At 39.7% G+C, this 21,189-nt stretch overlaps 2 protein-coding genes across 4 annotated transcripts in view; both read left to right on the top strand.

The window, feature by feature from the left end:
* LOC142398542 (uncharacterized) overlaps positions 1-17,405 on the top strand; it is a 42,801-nt gene extending 25,396 nt beyond the window's left edge. The window contains exons 1-2 of one of the 2 annotated variants that reach the window (XM_075482582.1): positions 10,911-11,172; positions 15,377-17,405. In XM_075482582.1, the coding sequence (XP_075338697.1) occupies positions 11,001-11,172; positions 15,377-16,356 (1,152 nt within the window). In that variant the 5' untranslated portion in view covers positions 10,911-11,000 and the 3' untranslated portion in view covers positions 16,357-17,405. Of the gene's footprint in view, positions 1-10,910; positions 11,173-15,376 lie in introns of those variants that run through there. The other variant, XM_075482583.1, reaches the window with a different exon arrangement.
* LOC142398522 (uncharacterized) lies at positions 5,017-9,867 on the top strand. 2 transcript variants are annotated; one of them, XM_075482560.1, is made up of 2 exons: positions 5,017-5,250; positions 7,968-9,867. In XM_075482560.1, the coding sequence occupies exons 1-2, from the start codon at positions 5,079-5,081 to the stop codon at positions 9,248-9,250; spliced, it is 1,455 nt and encodes a 484-aa protein (XP_075338675.1). In that variant the 5' UTR covers positions 5,017-5,078; the 3' UTR covers positions 9,251-9,867. The 2 variants fall into 2 exon arrangements, 1 of the variants encoding a protein (XP_075338675.1); XR_012772809.1 differs by lacking the exon at positions 5,017-5,250 and adding an exon at positions 5,316-7,548 and having other exon boundaries at positions 7,968-8,049.
* Positions 17,406-21,189: the final 3,784 nt, after the last annotated feature.

The raw sequence follows: 21,189 nt of genomic DNA, 5'->3' as shown, positions 1-21,189 counted from the left end.
TCAGACAGAAATAACATGAATGCATCTGTGTTTAAAAGCAGAAACATTTAGATTTAAACTCTCAATATGTAGAAGACACAGGGTCATAATATATATCTTAATATTCTGAGTCATTAGAATGCGGAGTTTGGGAACATGATGTAAATGAAACCAAGCAAAGCAGAGACGTAGTCAGACATTTAAACTGCATCAGAGTCTGAGTAAAGGCAAGGCATCTTTATTTATAGCGCATTTCATACCACAGGCAACTCAATGTGCTTTACATAAAGACAAAGCATTTAAAAGATCAAAATTAAAACACAGTTAAAAGCAATCAAAGAAGACGGGGAAAAATAAAAACATAAAAAATAATCATTCATTAATTAATTTAAAAGCAAAGAGTGCAGATAAAATACTTTCAGGTGTCATATGCACAGCTAAATAGAACTGTTTTCAGCCTTGATTTAAACATTGTCAGAGCTGAGGCCTGTCTCACATCTTCTGGAAGACTGTTCCAGATTTTAGGAGCATAAAACTGAAACGCAGCCTCACCTTGTTTAGTCCTGACTCTGGGCACCAGCAGGAGACCCCTCCCTGAGGTTCTCAGAGCCCGAGTTGGTTCATATGGCTCTAACATGTCAGAGATGTACTTTGGCGCTTGACCATGAAGAGACTTGTACCCGAGCAGAGCTGTTTCAAAGTCTAAAAGAGGGTTGACTGCACAAATCAACATTTACAATCCTTTAAAAACTATACCTTCCAGTGTAAAAGTGTTCTGTGGTCACCTGTGTCCCACCTAAAACATTTTGTAGTCTGTGACTGTAGAAAAGTGGTCGCAGCAGGACAAAGAGCGTCACTGGATCTTTTCCTGCTTCTTTCTCAGGCAGGAAAAGACGACCTTTAAAGGAGACCTGTTATTCACCTTCCACTAGCTGACTAAATATCCAGGTTTGACATGTCTGAGACATGCTTTGGCCAGAATTCCATAATACCAACTTTCTTGTGTTCCTTTGTCCCTCCAGACCTCATAAAGCATTGTGTTCCTCAGGAGGAAGAAACTCTCACTGGCCAGCAACGCTGTAACCAGGAAATAAACTCCAGTCTGGATCAGGAGGAACCAGAACCTCCACAGATTAAAGAGGAACAGGAGGAAGGCTGCACCAGTCAGGATGAGGAGCAGTTTGCACTGACGCAGGAGACGGCTCACATCACGTTGACTCCGACTTATCAGGAAAGGGACTTTAGTAAACCAGAACCAACCGCCGACCAATTTAACTCTCATAGCTCTCCCTCTACAGAGAGCCGAAATCAGGAAGGAGGCAATCATATAGACTTGGTTCCAGCTAGAGATGTAGAGATGAAGACAAAGAAGAAACATCACAGAAAGGGAAGTTCAGTTGATAAATTAGACGGCTCTCCTGTGTCAGAGAGTCGGTTAAATACCAAAACGAGTAAAAAGTCTGTCAAATGTGCAGTTTGTGGAAAAGCCTTTCGGGATACGTACATCATGGAGCAACATCACAGAATCCACACAGGTGTGAAGCCATACGTTTGCCAAACATGTGGGAAAAGTTTCAACCAAAAGAGCAATTTGCTGACCCACGTGAGAATCCACACCGGTGAGAAGCTGTACTGCTGTGAGACTTGTGGGAAAAGCTTCACTCAAAGTGGTCATTTGACCGTCCACAGGAGAACCCACACGGGTGAGAAGTATTACTCCTGTAAAACATGCGGGAAAAGTTTTACCCGGAAAACAAATCTGTTGAACCATATGAGAATTCACACCGGCGAGAGGCCTTTTCCCTGTGGAACATGTGGGAAAGAATTCAGATATAGCAATACTTTGCTGATTCACATGAAAATCCACACAGGTGAGCAATCGTATTGTTGTGGCACGTGTGGAAAAACTTTCAAGCGAAGAAATGACCTCAGGATTCACATGAGAACTCACACAGATGGGGAGTCCTATTCTTGTGAAACATTTGGAAAGTTTTAATGTCTTTTACAATGTCTTTTATTTCAGAAAATGTCACGTTGAAAGTTGTTGCACGTTCACTCTCTCTTTTAGCTTTTACCAATTTAATTTCCAGTTATATTTCATGAAGGTCCAGCCAAGGATTTATTCAGAGGATATATGTGATATATGTGCCCACTTTCAGAGGATATATATATGTGATATATGTGCCCACTTTCAGAGGATATATGTGATATATGTGCCCACTTTCAGAGGATATATGTGCCCACTTTCAAAGGATATATGTGATATATGTGCCCACTTTCAGAGGATATATGTAATATATGTGCCCACTTTCAGAGGATATATGTAATATATGTGCCCACTTTCAGAGGATATATGTAATATATGTGCCCACTTTCAGAGGATATATGTGTGTTTATGTTGTGAGCAGGGCAAGTTCATTTATATCATATTTTCATACACAAAGGCAGGTGCTTCATATCAAGAAAACATCATGGAAAAGTTCAAATGAGTGAAGACAAAAGAAAATAATTTAACTGTTTTCAAGATTTTCATTCAAGTAGTATTTAAATACATGTTAAATTTATAGCATAAAAGAAATTGTATATGATATAATAAATAAAATCATGGATGTTTCCGTACTTCATTGTAATCTGTGACTGGGGGGTGTATTCTTTCTTACTTTGGATTAATCAGATACTCTGCACTGGGATTTTTAATCTGTGTTTTAATCTCCTCAGGATGCTGAGAAGTGTAAATTGTACCACAGGAATAGTTATTACAATCCTTAATCTCAACCCCATGACGAACTCCAACAAAGTCATGGAAAAACACTCAGGAAGAGATCATAGGTGGTGATTTTTTTTTTTTTAATGACTATTTAACAGTACACTAGGACAAATGAAGGTGGAACTGAAAAGTATCTCACGTTCACTGTCGGAACATCCAAGTGTGACACTGGGCAGACGTAAACAATGGGGAGCATTGAGTTGTCAAAGCAACAAGAGTAAAAAGAAAAGCCTGCTCTCCTGGTTTGAAACGTGATAAGGTTTCCTATAATAAAGGATTTCATAGCACGGGTCTTTTCTTCGTCATTTAGCGCATCCAAGCAGTTCTCCAGCCGCCTCTGAGACACTTCCGGGTCAGTTCCGAACCTTTGACAGAAAAGCAGAAGACAGCAGCAGCAGTTTGGACACACAGCAGAGAGCATCCAGTAAAGAGAGTTCTGGAAATGTTCTGGGAAAAGGGGAAAGGGGATAAAACAAGTTTTGGATGGGTCAGTGGGGGAATAGCAGAACAATTAAGCGTACATCATCTTGAGGTGAGCCCGACGGTTCTGTGGACAGAGGTACCTATGTCGATGCTGCAGGAGGCCAAGGTAGATTTAAGGAAAATATTAAGGAAAGAAGTAAAACTGTGGATTTGGTGCAGGAATTTTATAGTTATATAGATGAGAAATACAAGGATTATGTGCATATATATACAGATGGCTCCAAAGAGCAGAAAGTAGGGGCAACGGGGGCAGCAGTGGCTGTCCCTAGTCACCAAAGCTCAGTGTCAAGAAGAACGTCGGACCATTTAAGTATATATGCAGTGGAGCTATGTGCAATACTATTAGCAGTAGAATGGGTGGAGAGTGTGAGGGCCAAAAAGATAATTATATGTAGTGATTCATTCTCATCGATCTTGAGTATTTAAAACGGGATAGCAGATAATCATCAGGAAATATTATATGAAATACAGTTAAAAACATTTAGGCTAATAGAAGAGGGGAGGGTCGAAGTGTTTATGTGGGTACCGGCATATGTAGGAATCAGAGGGAATGAATTAGCAGATAAGTTAGCTAAGGAAGCAGTGAAGAGAGAAGAGGTGTCCATGAAAGTAAAGTTATCTAAAACAGAGGGCAAAAGTTTGATAAGGAAAGAAATGAATAAACAGTGGAATCAGTATTGGAAGAGTCAGGGAAAGGGGAGACATCTATACAAACTACAGAGTACAGTAGGGGAAGGAGGGTGTTATGGGCAAACAAGGACAGAACAAGTAATCATGAGTAGAATTAGGATAGGTCATAGTGGGTTAAATAGGACTCTTAGTATAATGGGCAAACATGCAACTAGGGGTGGGTATTGGCAAAGAAGTCACGATTCGATTTGAATCACGATTCACATGCCACGATGCGATACTATCACGATGCATCACGATACTTGAATTATTGCGATGCATCGCGATATTTTCACTGAACATACTTAAAAAAAAAAATACAGCCATTACCAGTGGCTGACTGGCTGTGTATGATCTGGATAGTGTCTTCAATTGATACATAACTCAAAGCAAATCAATTCATAACTGTATTTATTGAAACAACTTTTGGAGGTATTGCCATTAAAACAAATATTACTGGACACAAATATTACTATTACTGGACACACTCATCACAAAAAGTGCATAGGATTTATAAAACTTAAAATAACAAAATAGGGATGATCAGTACAGACAAAAAAAGTGCATAGGCTTTATAAAACTATAAAATATATATATATATATATATATATATATATATATATATATATATATATATATATTGCAAACATCCCAATTGCATGTGTCCTATCATTAAAGGCATAAAAAGCCCCCCCCCCAAAAAAATTAAAAAAATAAATCGATACTTGGCGTCAAGAATCGATGCAGTAGATCGCGAAAATTAGAATCGCGATGCATCGTCATGACGATTATTTTGCACACCCCTACATGCAACAGGTCAGTGTAGTTGTGGGGGAAGAGAAACAGTACAACATGTACTATTAGAATGTCCTAGATATAAGAGGGAGAGGAGAGGGTTGAGGGAAGGAATAGGTAAGGGAGGGGGGAGCTTAAGGAACTTGGTAGAGCATGGGAAGGCTAGGGAAGGGAGGAGGGTCATAATGAGGTACCTGGTGAAGACTGGTTTAGCCAAAAGCATTTAGATAGGAGTAAGAGGTAAAGTCCAGTAGATGGCGGCAAATGCAACTACAAGGATGCCAGCTGCCATTAAAAACCAAAGAAGAAGAAGAAGAAGCAGTTTGGACTCAGCGGGAGGACGGCTGGGTTGTCTGAGCTGAATATCTGAGTGTGAGCAGCAACAATGTCTTCAGTTCAGCATCTGAGAGAGTTTATCAGCCAGCGACTAACTGCTGCTGCTGAAGAAATATTCTCAGAGTTTGAGAAAACCATCGTCCAGTACGAGGAGGAGATGGACCGTCAGCGCGGACTGCTGGATATCACCTGGAAACCCCGAATAAAGCTCCACACAGCAGGTGAGGAACACTGTCCTAATCAGTGCTTTACCTTTTAATGTATTATTGTCACAGAGGAAGCATGGTTTTCTAACAAACGTAATTGCCGTGGTAATAATTCTGGATGATTGAATATGTTGAAATGGCATATATATGGCATTTCAACATATTCTGAAATACATCTATATATATATATATATATATATATATATATATATATATATATATATGTAGAATGGCATTCTATACATATCTATGGGGGTAGGGGGGTCACGGACAGAGGAATACTCAAAAACCCACATTCAGTACTTTACATACTAAAAGACCCTGTGCGATATGTTATTTATTCGGTCATCTGTGGAATAATTCACGTCACTACTGTGCAATATCTTATCTATTTATGGTCAGACTATGTGCATACAATGTAATTAACACAAGTGTAGTGCAATATGGGCAATAACTCAACCATAGTGCTATAACTTATTTTATTTAACTCTCTTTACTTTGTATATCTTGTATAGCCTATATTCTTTTTTACACTTTGTTTTAGATTATTCTATATTAATTATACTTTAATTATATATTATATTAATTATTCTATATTATACTGTATTTTAGATTTATAGAGATCCTATGTGTGTGTTTGGAGCTACTGGGGACTTGAATTTCCCTGAGGGAGTCATCCCAAGGGATAAATAAAGTTGAGTCATGGGGCAAATAAACGTGAAATATCTACGTTTTTATTTAAAAAAATAAATATGGACTTTGTCTGTAGTGTGACAATTAGCTTACTACTTTGATGTTTATAATAACCTAAACGTTTGAGAATTTAGCAAGTTATGTCTTGAATGTTTCACCATCAACACAATGTTGTCGGCGAGAGAGCTGCCTTTGGTAAGATGGCGGCCATCTGCGGATGTTCGACTCCGTTGCCCAGCAACGCGGACGAGACATCCAGCCATTCTATACATATCTATGGTTTTTACAGCCGAACATGTAGGTTGTGAAGGCGACTTCATGGTGCATTCGAGTACACCCCGTAAACTCAACTATCCATCCTCAAATAGACGTAGGAATAGTATGGCTAAAGCAGATGAGAGAAGAGTTTGTAGGTTTAAGTTTCCATCCAAGTCTTCGTTGTAAAATAATCTAATCAGACTGTAATCTACGAACTTCACCACAACCCTCAATCTGATACCAGCAGTCTTTGTTTGGTCTTTGTCCACTTTTCACCTGTAAATGTGCTACTTTCTCTGGAAACTTTATAGGGAAGTTCAACAAATGAATGACAATCTAATCAAATTCCATGTTATCAGTATAATTCTAATTTTTAACAAACTAAGAAGTTAATTAGTAAGAAAATCGCATCAAGTCAATATGACCGTCTGCGTCTGCAAAATGACCGTAATGTAATGTAATGTAATGTAATGTAATATGACAAAGATTCAGTCTCATGTTGACCGTGGGTGAACTTCATTTTACAGTGGATTAAAAACACAGTGCAACAAGGGTTCAGTGTCTTAATCAGAAGATAACTGCTTTCACAAACTTGGAAAAAAAAAAAATTATAATATATGTATAAAATAAATATAACTATTTTAAACACTGTTTTACTACATAAACTGTAAGCTGTCGGGGAAATGGCCTTTAAAATAACGGAATTAACCAGCAACACTCATTTGGCTTATTAAAAACAAACTTAGTAAGCAGCCCAAACTTGAGGTCCACATCCTGAATATCCCGAATAACAAGTATGGCAAAACCTGACCAATATTGTGTTGATTAGCCTTTTCAAAGCCTTAACTTGTGCAGTTCTGACAGTACCGTTCTTCTTCTGTTTCCAAAGCTGTATGTTTTTCAGACACACTTGCTGCAGCTGCTTTACTTCACCATCATCTCCTGCTGGTACAGTGATGGACCGTAACCTGTGGCCAATGTGTTTGTGTACCTTACCTGCTGTGATCCAGAGGTTGTCATTCATGTTTGCACAAACTGCTTCAGAGTCTCACCCACATCAGGGAACCTCTGAGCAATATTAAAACAAGCTGCTTCCGCTTCATAACTGCGAAGTTTGTGGGTGCGGGAAGCTTATCATTTGGCCCAAATGAAGGTGAATTTGTCTTTTTAGTTTGGGGACTTGAATCACTTCTTTTGGTGAGTTTTTCTTTCCACTCAGGGTCCTAAGTTCTTTTCCTTTTCCCACTTCAGCAGCGTATTTCTGTCCAACATGGAAATCTTACAAAAGCAACCATGCTTTCCTGTGAAACTGGGTCCCCAGCCACATCTGGCTTTTCCTTCATCCTTTCTTCCTCAGTACACGTGGGTGAGGTCATTCCTGTTAATGTTTGCATAGTTCTCTACAAACATCTAAACCAACACATCACACATAACTGTGGTAGGGGTCATTCTTGTTGTTTTGGGTGAATATTTGCTTGATAAACATGGAGCTAAAGTCACTCATTTGTCTTATCATCGTGTTTGGCTCCTGCGGGCATTGTCTCTAACTGTTCTTCGAGTCATTAGAATGAACCCGTTTGAACTTCAGGTGGGTTTTTCTACCAAGTTGTGGATCCAAAATATTTGTTTTATCAGAACATTTCAGCAAGTCTCATCAGATAGTGGTGAAAGCCGCTGCTGAATAGGGTCTTCTGGAGTGTCATTTCCTTGACTGCTGGAAGAGATTGTTGTGGTGGAATTACCTCTTTATTAAAATATCTTGTGTTCCTTTGTTCCTGCAGATCTCCCACAGCAACAAGTCTGTAAGGAGGAAGAAATTCTTGATGACCAGAAACTCTGTACACAGGAGAGAATCTCCAGTTTGGATCAGGATGAATCTGAGCATCCAGAGATTAAAGAGGAACAGGAGCAACTCTGCACCAGACAGGACGAAGAGGAGCTTGTACTGAAGCAGGAAACTGATAACTTTATGCTGACTCCTACTTATCAAGAAAGTGACTTCAGTGAGGCAGAACCAAACAATGGCCAGCTTTACTCGCATAACTCTTCCTTAACTGAGAGCCAAATTCCGGAAGGAAGCAAGCACAAAGACTTGGGATCAACTAGAGATGTAGAGATGAAGCCAAATAAAAGACAGCAAAGAAACAACAGCCATAGAAATAATGATCCTCCCATTTCAGGGAGTGAGGTTGATACTGATACAAGCAAACGCTGTGTAAAATGTGATGTTTGTGGAAAAGCCTTTAGGAATGAGAACAACATGGAACAAGATCATAGAATCCACACAGGTGTGAAGCCATATGCATGCCACACATGTAAGAAAAGATTCACCCAAAGCTGCAATCTGTTAAGCACCAGGAGAATCCGCAGTGGGAAGTTGCACTCTTGTGAAAGATGTGGGAAAAGTTTTTCTAAAAATAGCGTTCTAGTGACGCATATGAGAATCCACACAGGCGAGAGGCCCTTTTCTTGCAAAATATGTGGGAAAAGTTTCAGTACAGGCAGTAATTTGTTGGTTCATATGAGAGTGCACACAGGGGAAAAGCTGTTTTCTTGTGAAATATGTGGGAAAAGTTTCACTCAACGCGGTAATTTGTTGAAGCACCTGAGAATTCACACAGGTGAAAAATTGTATTCCTGCAAAACATGCGGGAAAAGCTTCACTCAAAATAGTACTTTGTTTAGACACATGAGAATTCACACAGGTGAAAAGTTGTATTCTTGCAAAACATGCGGGAAAAGTTTCACTCAAAACAATTCTTTGTTGGGTCACATGAAAGTCCACACAGGTGAGAAGTTGTATGCCTGTAAAACATGCGGGAAGAGTTTTACTCGAAAAAATGGTCTGTTGATCCACATGAGAATCCACACAGGTGAGAGACCTTTTGCATGTGGAACTTGTGGGAAGAATTTCACTCAGGGAGCTCATTTGTTGGCCCACATGAGAATCCACACTGGAGAGAGACCATATACTTGTGGAACGTGTAGAAAAGATTTCAGTAGAAGGGGTTCTTTGAGGATTCATATGAGAGTCCACAGAGATGAAGAACATGTCTTCTCTTGAATTATTTCAAAAGAACAAACTTGATGCTGACTTCAGAGTGAGCCTTTTGCATTTAGAGCTGAAACCCTATTCTGTCTGATGCGTTTGATAGATGAGTTGAGGGCATTCAGTTGGTCGCATTCTGTAAATAAGGCGCTAGATTCCAAAAAACTCAAAAAACTGCTCCTTAAAAGAAGTTTGGTGTTCACCTCTTTTTAGTGGATATTAGGCCTGAGGTTGGGTGGCTGTAGCTCAGAGGATGGAGCGGCTGTCTGCTCGGCTGAAGACTGTCCTTGGTTACCTGCCCACGGTTACCTGTCCACAGTTACCTGTCCATGTTGCGATCCTGAATTCGTTAAAGTTGGTTTGGAAAATGGATGATTGGGTGAATTTTCTTTTTCTGACCTGGTGTTGTAAATTAAAGTAAAGACATGTTCTCTAAACGTGCACCAAAGTATTTACTGAATTACTAAAACTTTCATTTAATCAGATTTAGAAGAGTTTGTTGGTTCTAGGAGTTCCTGGCTCTGAAATTAATTTCAGTTGTTTCGGGTGAGGTGAGGTGGGATGTTTGGACACTTGTGGATGACGTGAACTTGTGCTTCATGTTTGTACCTCATGTTTAATCCATATTGAATAAAAGAACCAATCCTCTAACACTATATGAGTATTGATTTAAATGCAGTTCAAACATGAATTATTATGTATTTTTATATTGTGTGCTATACATATTACATGTATTATTTTGTGTTTATAAACTCTGTGGTCGGTTCAGTCAGTTTCTCCTGACTCTTCAACATACTGTGGGTTTAATACTAAATACGAGATGCATTTATTCATGTAACATAGAGCTCTGATTAGGGTCCTCTCCGGGTGGGACAGTTTCCCTGTTTACTTTGCTGTTTAAACCCTTTTCAACACTGGGTTTTAATATAACTTACTTTCTTTCATTTGCTTTTATTTACTCTGTATTTTTCTAAATCTTTGACATGTGTGTTTCTTTTTTATGCATTTTGGGTTACATATTTACACAAATTGTTAGTCAGTGTGTTTACATTCTGTAGTTTGAAGAATTTATTTCATGGTTTGAAGAAAATAACTGAACACATTTACAAGCAAGATGGGAAATGATTTCTGGGATGTAGGGAGCAACGGGAACAGGGCTCAAAACCTGCTGGACTTTGGTGAACAGGACAGGGACAGAGATATATTTTTAATTTCCTTATCTGAACTGGGGTTTGGTGGGAGCTCAGAATGTACCCCCTGTTATCCTTTCCTAAGATCTTCTTGACCTTTATGGAGACCGTGATGGGATTCAGGAAAGACGTTGGGAGAAAATTGTCAGGACTTCGGAGAGGACGACCACACTTACACTAAGCTGTGATGTGAGCCTGCAGCACCAAATAGTGCTTTAGGTATTCATGCTACCACATTGCTGCAAATAGGTTATTTCATGCATAAAAATAGATATAGTGAGATTTATTATTAATAACAACTTTGTTATCAAGGTTTAAAAAGTAATGGGTTTGTTGTCTGTTGTGGATCATTTGAGGATCTCTGAGTGAAGGAAAAACCCAGAAGGTGGCAGTAATGCTCATCGAATGCAAGCTGCCGTAAAATCTCAGAGAAGAAGAAGAAGAAGCAGCAGCAGCAGAAGAAGAGTGATGACCGGAAGTAAACAACAAGGCACCAGCAGAAGTGTTTGAGGACTCAGCAGGAGGACGGTTGTGTTGTGTAGTCTGAGCTGAATATATGAGTGTGAGCAGCAACAATGTCTTCAGTTCAGCATCTGAGAGAGTTTATCAGCCAGCGACTAACTGCTGCTGCTGAAGAAATATTCTCAGAGTTTGAGAAAACCATCGTCCAGTACGAGGAGGAGATCGACCGTCAGCGCGGACTGCTGGATATCACCTGGAAACCCCGAATAAAGCTCCACACAGCAGGTGAGGAACACTGTGATGGGCTGAGTGAACTCACACAGGGAAGGCAAGGCATCTTTATTTATATAGCGCATTTCACATCACAGGCAACTCAATGTGCTTTACATAAAGACAAGGCATTTAAAAGAACAGCATAAAGCAGCATTAAAACAAGCAATTTAAAGAGAAAAAAATAGAATAAAAATTAAAAGCAATCAAAGAAGAGGGGAAAAAGAAAAATATTAATTCAACCATAAGCACACGGAAAGAGAAATGTTTTTAACCTGGATTTAAAGTGCTTCCAGTTGGGGCTGATTTCAGTTCTGCTGGTAGTTTGTTCCAGTTGTGTGCAGCATAACAGCTAAAAGCTGCTTCACCGGGTCCAGTTTGAACTCTGGGCTCCACTATCTGACCTGAGTCAGCAGATCTCAGAGCTCTGCTGGGTTTATACTCTGCTAGCATGTCATTCATGTATTCTGGACCTAAACCATTCTGTGATTTGTAGACGAGGAGCAGAACTTTAAAATCTATTCTGTATCTGACCGGGAGCCAATGTAAAGACTTGAGAACTGGGGTGATGTGATGTGATCTCTTTGTTCTGGTTAAAACTCGGGCTGCAGTGTTCTGAATGAGCTGCAGCTGTTTGAGACTCTTTTGGGGGAGTCCAGTCAGAAGACCGTTACAGTAGTCAAGTCTGCTGGAGATGAAAGCATGAATCAGCTTCTCCTGATATGTTTGGGACATGAAACCCTTCATTCTGGATATGTTCTTAAGTTGATAAAAGGCTGATTTGGTGACTGATTTGACATGATTGTTGAAGGTCAGGTCTGAGTCTATCAGCAGGCCGAGGTTCCGGACTTGGTCTTTAGTTTCTAGAGACAGTGACTCAAGATGTTTACTGACAGCAAACCTCTTCTCTTTGTTGCCAAACACAATGACCTCAGTTTTTCTTGATTTAACTGAAGGAAATGTTGGTTCATCCACTTTTTGACTTGCTGTAAGCCAGGGCTATTCAAATGGCGGCCCAGAAGCAATACCCGAGTGGCCCAACTTGTGGTTCAGCCAAAAAATCAGAGAAAAACCATGAAACACACAGTTCGCGAAAATGAGCTAAAATTCCTACAGTAGATAAGAAAGTGAATGCAACACTCCACGTAACCTAGCAACACACAACCAACCCACAAGGCAGCGCGTTGTTTTGAAAGTTCCTGATGGAAACATGTTAGCAGCTCAACTCCAACTGAAAAAGTACATCTCTCTCAACCCTCAAACCAAAAATTGACGATGAAAACCGTCGTTTTAACCCTGCCTGGGCGGACAGATACTGTTTTATTTTACCATCGACTCCACACGGTTCTTTTTTATTCAGTTAAACGCACCTTGTGATGTGCTACGGACAGAAATACGACCACCAGAATGTTACTTTGATTTCATTTCAAAAGGGGAGACGACATTTTGTGACCAAAATATTCTTTTTAGTATTTTAAAGTGAAAAATAGCTGTTACCTCAGGTTCTATTTATTTAGAGAAGTTTTTAATGTGCTTTTGATGTTCTTATGTCAGATGTGTTTATTTCATTTCAAAAGGGGAAACTATTTCATCACCATTAATGTGCACTTTTTGTTTTAATGCCTAGGTTATTTCTGAGTATTTTCCTGAGTATTGCGACTACCTCAGTTCATTTAAAAGTTTTGAAATGTGCTTTTATCCACTTTTTGAAGTGGCTTTGTTTTTAAAAAAAAATACAAACAGGAGAAATGATGAATAAAAATAACATGTTATTTCATTATATTTGTGTTGGTTTGAAATTTGTCATTACCTCCTCCTTACTGACCGCTGAAAATGACCGGCCCAGCTTAAGGTCTCGGTTTTAAAATCTGGCCCAACTGAATTTGTAATTGAATAGCCCTGCTCTAAGCAGTCGCACAATGACTCTATAGGACTGCAGTCATCTGGAGACAGTGCCAGATATATCTGTGTCATCTGCATAGCTGTGGTAGTTGACTTTAGAATTCTTCAGAATTTGACCCAGAGGCAGCATGTATAGAGTGAACAGAAGGGGTCCAAGAACTGACCCCTGAGGAACTCCACATGTCATAGCTACTCGATCAGATTGATTACTTCCAATAGTCACAAAATAACTCTGCTCCTCCAAGTAGGACCTGAACCATTCTAGGACTGTCCCGCTGAGTCCTGCCCAGGTTTCCAACCTGTTCAGCAGTATACTGTGATCCACAGTGTCAAATGCAGCACTGAGATCCAACAATACCAGAACTGACACCTTGCCTGAGTCAGTGTTCAACCTTATGTCATTTAACACTTTAATAAGAGCCGTTTCTGTACTGTGGTGAGGTCGGAAGCCTGACTGAAATTTGTCAAGGAGTCCACTGGAGTTCAAGAAGTTACTGAGTTGATTAAAGGGATACAAGGTAGTTTAGCAGCAGTATAGCGATCTCTATTGGTCAACCTGAAATTCTACACTGTCGTAAAAATGCCCACCTTTGTATTATACACATCTACTTACTAAACATCGTGTCGAATGCTGCCGTTGTGTTATTTAGTCAGTGCAGTTAGGTCATCTGATTCACAAGTGTAGACTGCCCACGTAAGATACTATAATCAGAGATTTTCTGAAGAGAGAACTCAAGATAATATGCTATAATACTGTTGCTGGAGGAAGTGGCCGGGGACAGCTCGTCTGGGTTTCTCTGCTCAGGCTGCTGTCCCCGCGACCCGATTCCTGGACAAGCAGCAGATAATGGATGTATGGATGGACTGTTGCTGATCTTGAATGGGATTCTTCCCTCATCATGGTGTATTCGTGGAGTGATTCTTTTGTATTAGCAGACACTTACAAAAGTTACATCTTAGACAGATGCGCGCAGGTACTACCGACATACACGCCGCAATAAACGCAGACTAGCTCTACACTATTCCGATTACAATCATAATCCGAACAAATGAATCAATTTTCATGTGTAGATAACAATTCTTGTTCGGATCAAAACGCTATTCTTATTCTAATCAGGTCAGTCCGTGTATTTCTGAAGCTAGGCTACGTCTCAAACTCAGGAGGAATTAGAGCACCATCATCAGAAGGGCCAGGCTAACCTGTCTCTTTACTATCTAAAACGCAGATCTCTATGGTAGATGAACAAGATCACGCTTGGAGAAATTTCACGAAGATGAGAAGTTCCAACATCGAATGTTTCATATTCAGTCTGTGAAAGGCAGAATAGGAAACGCTTGGTGTTGGCTCTTCAACGCAAGCGAACACATAGCCTACAACTACAGCTAGCATACAGTACCTAGCTAAGTGCCGTAAACACAAACGACTCTTCTCGCGCATCACGACACTTCAGAAGCGGGTCGCTCCTGCCGAAGTTACATATAGGATTTTCAGCATACAGACCCCTGTTGGGAGCGAGACAGGCTTCATTCGCTTACCATTGACTTGTTTAACCTTTGGTAAACTCCTGAAGGCTATAATTTTAGGTGAAAATGCTACATAGTGCCCCTTTAAAAACCACTTTCTCAACAATCTTTTCTATAAAAGGAAGATTTGAGATGGGTCTGTAGTTGGTTAAAATGGCAGCATCCAATGTTGTCTTTTGTAGGAGTGGCTTGATGGCAGCTACTTTTAAGGGTTTAGGAAACGTGCCTGATTGAAGTGAGCAGTTTATTATTTAGTGAACAGAGGAAAGTTACGGTGCAGCTGCTGTTGTAAAATAACATGAATTCTTCTCTTTTTGGAATCATATTTGACACTTAAGTTGTTCAGTCTAATTAAATGTATTAGAGGTAAGTTGTCATGTAACTCGCAGTTTATTGGTGCCATGCGGTTTTATGTCGGTGTTATACAGAGAGAAGTCAACTACAACATGTTCTCAACCACAACCAAAGCGCTGCTCTGTCCGTTACTTCAGATGTGGTGTTTGTGTATCCTGCTGGTGTTTGTGCTGTGTAACTGGGAATAAACCCTGCAGAATTAGTTGCATTCAAGTTCTGTACAAAATGCAACAGCAGCTCTCTAGCCCTACTCACTATTTAGTGAGTGAATGGATGAGCGAGTGGACATTTCAGATACAGCACTTGTGCACACGTCAACCAAAAGTCATAACTTCTTGCAAAACAGTTCAAAGGTGTCTCTGTATATTACAAAACCATCAGCAGTGTTTTCCCATGATCAAACTGGTAACCCATGTGTTGTGTTCCTTTGTCCATACAGACCTTCCACAGGAACATGGATGTAAGGAGGAAGAAGACCGGCTACTTCTTGCTGACCAGCAACTCTGTAACCAGGAGAGGAACGCCAGTGTGGACCCGGAGGCCCCAGAACATCCACAGATTAAAGAGGAACAGGAGGAACTCTGCACCACCATGGGACGAGAGCAGCTTCTACTAAAGCAGGAGACTGATTCTTTTATGTTGACTCCCACTTGTCAACAAAGTGATTTCAGTGAGACAGAACCAAACACTGATCAGCTTTATTCTCATAACTCTCCCTCTAGCCAAAATCAAGAAGGAAGCCACATAAGTCACAGTAACAGTGAGGACAACTCTCCTGTGTCAGAGAGTCAGTGGACTACTGAGTCAGGTGAAACGTCCGTAAAACCTCATTTTTGTGGAAAACCTTTAAGAGAAAGCTATATTATAGGACAACGTCAAAGAATTCACACAAGTGAGAAGGCGTTTGCTTGCCAAACTTGTGGAAAAAGATTCACTCAAAGTGGTACTATGCTTAGACACATGAGAATTCACACACGTGATAAGTTGTATTCTTGTAAAACATGTGGAAAGAACTTCACTCAAAGTGGTAATTTGTTGACCCACATGAAAGTCCACACAGGTGAGAACTTGTATTCTTGTAAAATATGCGGGAAAAGTTTTACTCAAAACAATTCTTTGTTGATCCACATGAGAGTCCACTCAGGTGAGAAGTTGTATTCTTGTAAAACATGCGGGAAAAGTTTTACTCGAAAAAATTGTCTGTTGGTCCACATGAGAATCCACACAGGTGAGAGACCTTTTGCATGTGGAACTTGTGGGAAGAATTTCACTCAGAGAGGTCATTTGTTGCACCACAAGAGAATCCACACTGGAGAGAGACCATATACTTGTGGAACGTGTGGAAAAGATTTCAGTAGAAGGGGTTCTTTGAAGATTCATATGAGAGTCCACAGAGATGAAGAACATGTCTTCTCTTGAATTATTTCAAAAGAACAAACTTGATGCTGACTTCAGTGAGCCTTTTGCATTTAGAGCTGAAACCCTATTCTGTCTGATGCGTTTGATAGATGAGTTGAGGGGATTCAGTTGGTCGCATTCTGTAAATAAGGCGCTAGATTCCAAAAAACTCAAAAAACTGCTCCTTAAAAGAAGTTTGGTGTTCACCTCTTTTTAGTGGATATGAGGACTGAGGTTGGGTGGCTGTAGCTCAGAGGATGGAGCGGCTGTCTGCTCGGCTGAAGACTGTCCTTGGTTACCTGCCCACGGTTACCTGCCCACAGTTACCTGTCCATGGTTACCTGCCCACAGTTACCTGTCCATGTTGCGATCCTGAATTGGTTAAAGTTGGTTTGGAAAATGGATGAATGGGTGAATTTTCTTTTTCTGACCTGGTGTTGTAAATGAAAGTAAAGACATGTTCTCTAAACGTCCACCAAAGTATTTACTGAATTACTAATACTTTCATTTAATCAGATTTAGAAGAGTTTGTTGGTTCTAGGAGTTCCTGGCTCTGAAATTAATTTCAGTTGTTTCGGGTGAGGTGAGGTGGGATGTTTGGACACTTGTGGATGACGGGAACTTGTGCTTCATGTTTGTGCCTCATGTTTAATCCATATTGAATAAAAGAACCAATCCTCTAACACTATGTGAGTATTGATTTAAATGCAGTTCAAACATGAATTATTATGTATTTTTATATTGTGTGCTATATATATTGTATATAAATACATATTACATGTATTATTTTGTGTTTCTAAACTCTGTGGTCAGTTCAGTCAGTTTTTCCTGACTCTTCAACATACTGTGGGTTTAATACTAAATACGAGATGCATTTATTCATGTAACGTAGAGCTCTTCAGAGTGAGCCTTTTGCATTTAGAGCTGAAACCCTATTCTGTCCGATGCGTTTGATAGATGAGTTGAGGGCATTCAGTTGGTCGCATTCTGTAAATAAGGCGCTAGATTCCAAAAAACTCAAAACACTGCTCCTTAAAAGAGTTTGGTGTTCATTTCTTTTTAGTGGATATGACGACTGAGGTTGGGTGGCTGTAGCTCAGTGAATGGAGCGGCTGTCTGCTCGGCTGAAGACTGATGGTTCCATCTCTTAACTTCTCAGTGTACATGTTAGAGTTTCCTTGGATGAGACACTGAAGTCAACATTGCAGCCTAATGTGTTTCTAACTTAATATAAGAATAAAAACATCAGCTCATATAGCTAACCTTGATAACTTTGTTATCAAGGTTAGCTATATGAAAATTAAAGAGCAAGATAAAAGCTTAAAGCTTGTGAGAATTCTGTTCATTCAACATTTTCTCTTAGAATACCAATTCTTATAACATTATTTGTCCCTGAAAAAAGGAGAAAAAAAAATAATTTTTACATCTTTTATTTTGGGGTTTAAAAAGTGAATTCCCAGCTGGTTGTTTCTGTGTGGAGTTTGCATGTTCTCCCCGTGTATGTGTGTTATCTATCCAGGTACTCTGGCTTCCTCCCACTGTCCAAAAACATGCATGTTAGGTTAACTGGTGACTCTAAATTGTCCTAAGGAGTGAGTGTGAGTGTGGTTGTTTCTCTCGTACAATATGTAGAAAAACAATATTCTTGTGGAACATATGGAAAGAAATTCAAGCAGAGCAATAATTTGAAGGTCTACATGAGAACTCACACTGGTGAAAAGTCCTATTTTTGAAAAATATGTGGGAAAAGATTTACACAAAAAAAGAATCTGTTAGCCCACATGAGAACCCACACGGGTAAGAAGCCTTTTATATGTCGAACATGTGGGAAAACATTCACACTTAGCAGTACTTTGTCAATGCACAAGAGGATCCACACTGGAGAATGACCATATTTTCATTGAACACGTGGAAAAAGATTCAAGCAGAGCAATAATTTGAAGGTCCACATGAGAACTCACACAGGTGAGAAGTCCTATTTTTGTAAAATACGTGGGAAAATTTTACAAAAAAATAATTGCATTCTGTAAATAAGGCGCTAGATTCCAAAAAACTCAAAACACTGCTCCTTAAAAGAAGTTTGGTGTTCACCTCTTTTTAGTCGACATGAGGACTGAGGTTGGGTGGCTGTAGCTCAGAGGATGGAGCGGCTGTCTGCTCGGCTGAAGACTGATGGTTCCATCTCTTAACTTCTCAGTCTACATGTTAGTTTCCTTGGACGAGACACTGAAGTCAACATTGCAGCCTAATGTGTTTCTAACTTAATATAAGAATAAAAATATCAGCTCATTGCTATATAATGATTATGTTGTGGGCAGGGCCAGTGTATTTCTGTACAACATTTCAAACTTATGGGATGGAAAATACAAATAAAAACTTTCTTTATTTAATCACTGTGTTTTTCATGTGATGCATTCAAAAAGCAGTTGGTGCAGTAAAGCTGGAAGACTTTCTCCCACCTGCTCTCTTTATTCTTTATTCTCCAGTTGTACATGTGGCATCACTGTTGTGAACAACTTGTTTTCTCTTGGTTTGTCCCCTCTTTCCTGCCGTCTCAACCCCCAGCCGGTCCAGGCAGAGGGTCGCCCTTCCTGAGTCTGGATTTGCTGGAGGTTTCTTCCTGCTAAGAGTTTTTCTTGGTCACCTTCTCCATGCTCAGGATGGGGGATTGAATCGAAGAGAAGATTCCATGTTGGGTTTATTTAGCTAAACAACCTTTTATGAATTAGAATAATAACTTCGTAATAAATTGGACCAATCTTGGATTATAATTAATTTAATTTACTTTACAATCTCACAACCCAAAATTAAGCTTTGAAGTAGTTACTTTGTCCCTTTCTTTCTGCGACACATTTTCTGGAACACTGATCGGTCTGACCACAGTACACGTTTCCACCGTGTGACGCTCCATCCCAGACGCCTCCGAGCCCAGAGAAGGACCAGGTTAACATCAGGCTTCTTCTCTGCACAGTAAAGTCTGAATGGAACTCTGTATGGTAGTGCTGGACAAAGGCTTCCCACAGTAATCCCTTGTCCGTGTGCTTCTATCAGCTGCTGATGAATGAGGGTTCTTGATGCAGCGCCGTCTGAGGGGTCAGAGGTCACGGGGGTCCTGCTTAGGCTTGCTCCCTCGTCCTTTACACTGAAACTCCTCCAGATTCCCTGAATGCTTTCATGATATTCTCCTCTGTAGAGGGAGAAAAATGCAAATCCCTTTCCAATCTTTCTCTGAGGAACATTATTTTGTGGACAAACTGGAGATCCTCTGAACATCTTTGCTCCTCAGAGACTCAGCCTGTCATGGAGGCTGCTTCAGGACCAGATCCTGGTTACAATCACTCGTTGACCCGCACCTGTTTGAAACCTTTTTTTATTTAAACCTTTTTTAAACCTCATTACTTCTCTTACATTTTCCCCTCCTGAATCTTTTTTTAGAATATATTGCAGGCCTGAAATGGAAAAAAATCAAATCTATTGGCATCATGCTGTCTGAAAAGTCAAAGTGGATCAAAGAATCCCTTTTTTCCCATACTGGGCTGCATGGTGGTGTGTTGATAAGCACTTTGACTTCACACTAAGAAGGTTCACAGTTAAAATCTCAGCTGGATCCTTTCTTTGGGGAGTTCTCATGTTCTGCCCCTGCAAGTGGTTTCTTCCTCCCACATTCTAATAAAACATGCATGTTGGGTCAGTTGGTGACTCTCAATTGTCCCGAGTGAGTGTGAAGGTGCATGGTTGTTTGTCTCAGTGTGGCCCTGTGATGGATGGGTTACCTGTCCAGGGTTACCTGTCCACAGTTACCTGTCCATGTTGCGATCCTGATTTGGTTAAAGTTGGTTTGGAAAATGGATGATTGGGTGAATTTTCTTTTTCTGACCTGGTGTTGTAAATGAAAGTAAAGACATGTTCTCTAAACGTCCACCAAAGTATTTACTGAATTACTAAAACTTTCATTTAATCAGATTTAGAAGAGTTTGTTGGTTCTAGGAGTTCCTGGCTCTGAAATTAATTTCAGTTGTTTCGGGTGAGGTGAGGTGGGATGTTTGGACACTTGTGGATGACGGGAACTTGTGCTTCATGTTTGTGCCTCATGTTTAATCCATATTGAATAAAAGAACCAATCCTCCAACACTATGTGAGTATTGATTTAAATGCAGTTCAAACATGAATTATTATGTATATTTATATGGTGTGCTATACATATTGTATATAAATACATATTACATGTACTATTTTGTGTTTCTAAACTCTGTGGTCAGTTCAGTCAGTTTCTCCTGACTCTTCAACATACTGTGGGTTTTATACTAAATACGAGATGCATTCATTCATGTAACGTAGAGCTCTGATTAGGATCCTCTCCGGGTGGGACAGTTTCCCTGTTTACTTTGCTGTTTAAACCCTTTTCAACACTGGGTTTTAATACAACTGACTTTCTTTCATTTGCTTTTATTTTCTCTGTATTTTTCTAAATCTTTGACTTGTGTGTTTCTTTTTTATGCATTTTGGGTTACATATTTACACAAAATGTTAGTCAGTGTGTTTACATTCTGTAGTTTGAAGAATTTATTTCATGGTTTGAAGGAAATAACTGAACACATTTAGGTATTCATGCTATCACATTGCTGCAAAAAGGTTATTTCATGCATATAAAAATAGATATAGTGAGATTTATTATTAATAACAACTTTATTATTAAGGTTTCAAAAGTAATGGGTTCGTTGTCTGTTGTGGATCATTTGAGGATCTCTGAGTGAAGGAAAAACCCAGAAGGTGGCAGTAGTGCAACTCATCGAATGCAAGCTGACGTAAAATCTCAGAGAAGAAGAAGAAGAAACAGCAGAAGAAGAAGAAGAG

This window comes from Odontesthes bonariensis, chromosome 14 (genome assembly GCF_027942865.1).
Source record: "Odontesthes bonariensis isolate fOdoBon6 chromosome 14, fOdoBon6.hap1, whole genome shotgun sequence".
NCBI lineage: Eukaryota > Metazoa > Chordata > Actinopteri > Atheriniformes > Atherinopsidae > Odontesthes > Odontesthes bonariensis.
This window is presented reverse-complemented; position numbering and strand designations above follow the sequence as displayed.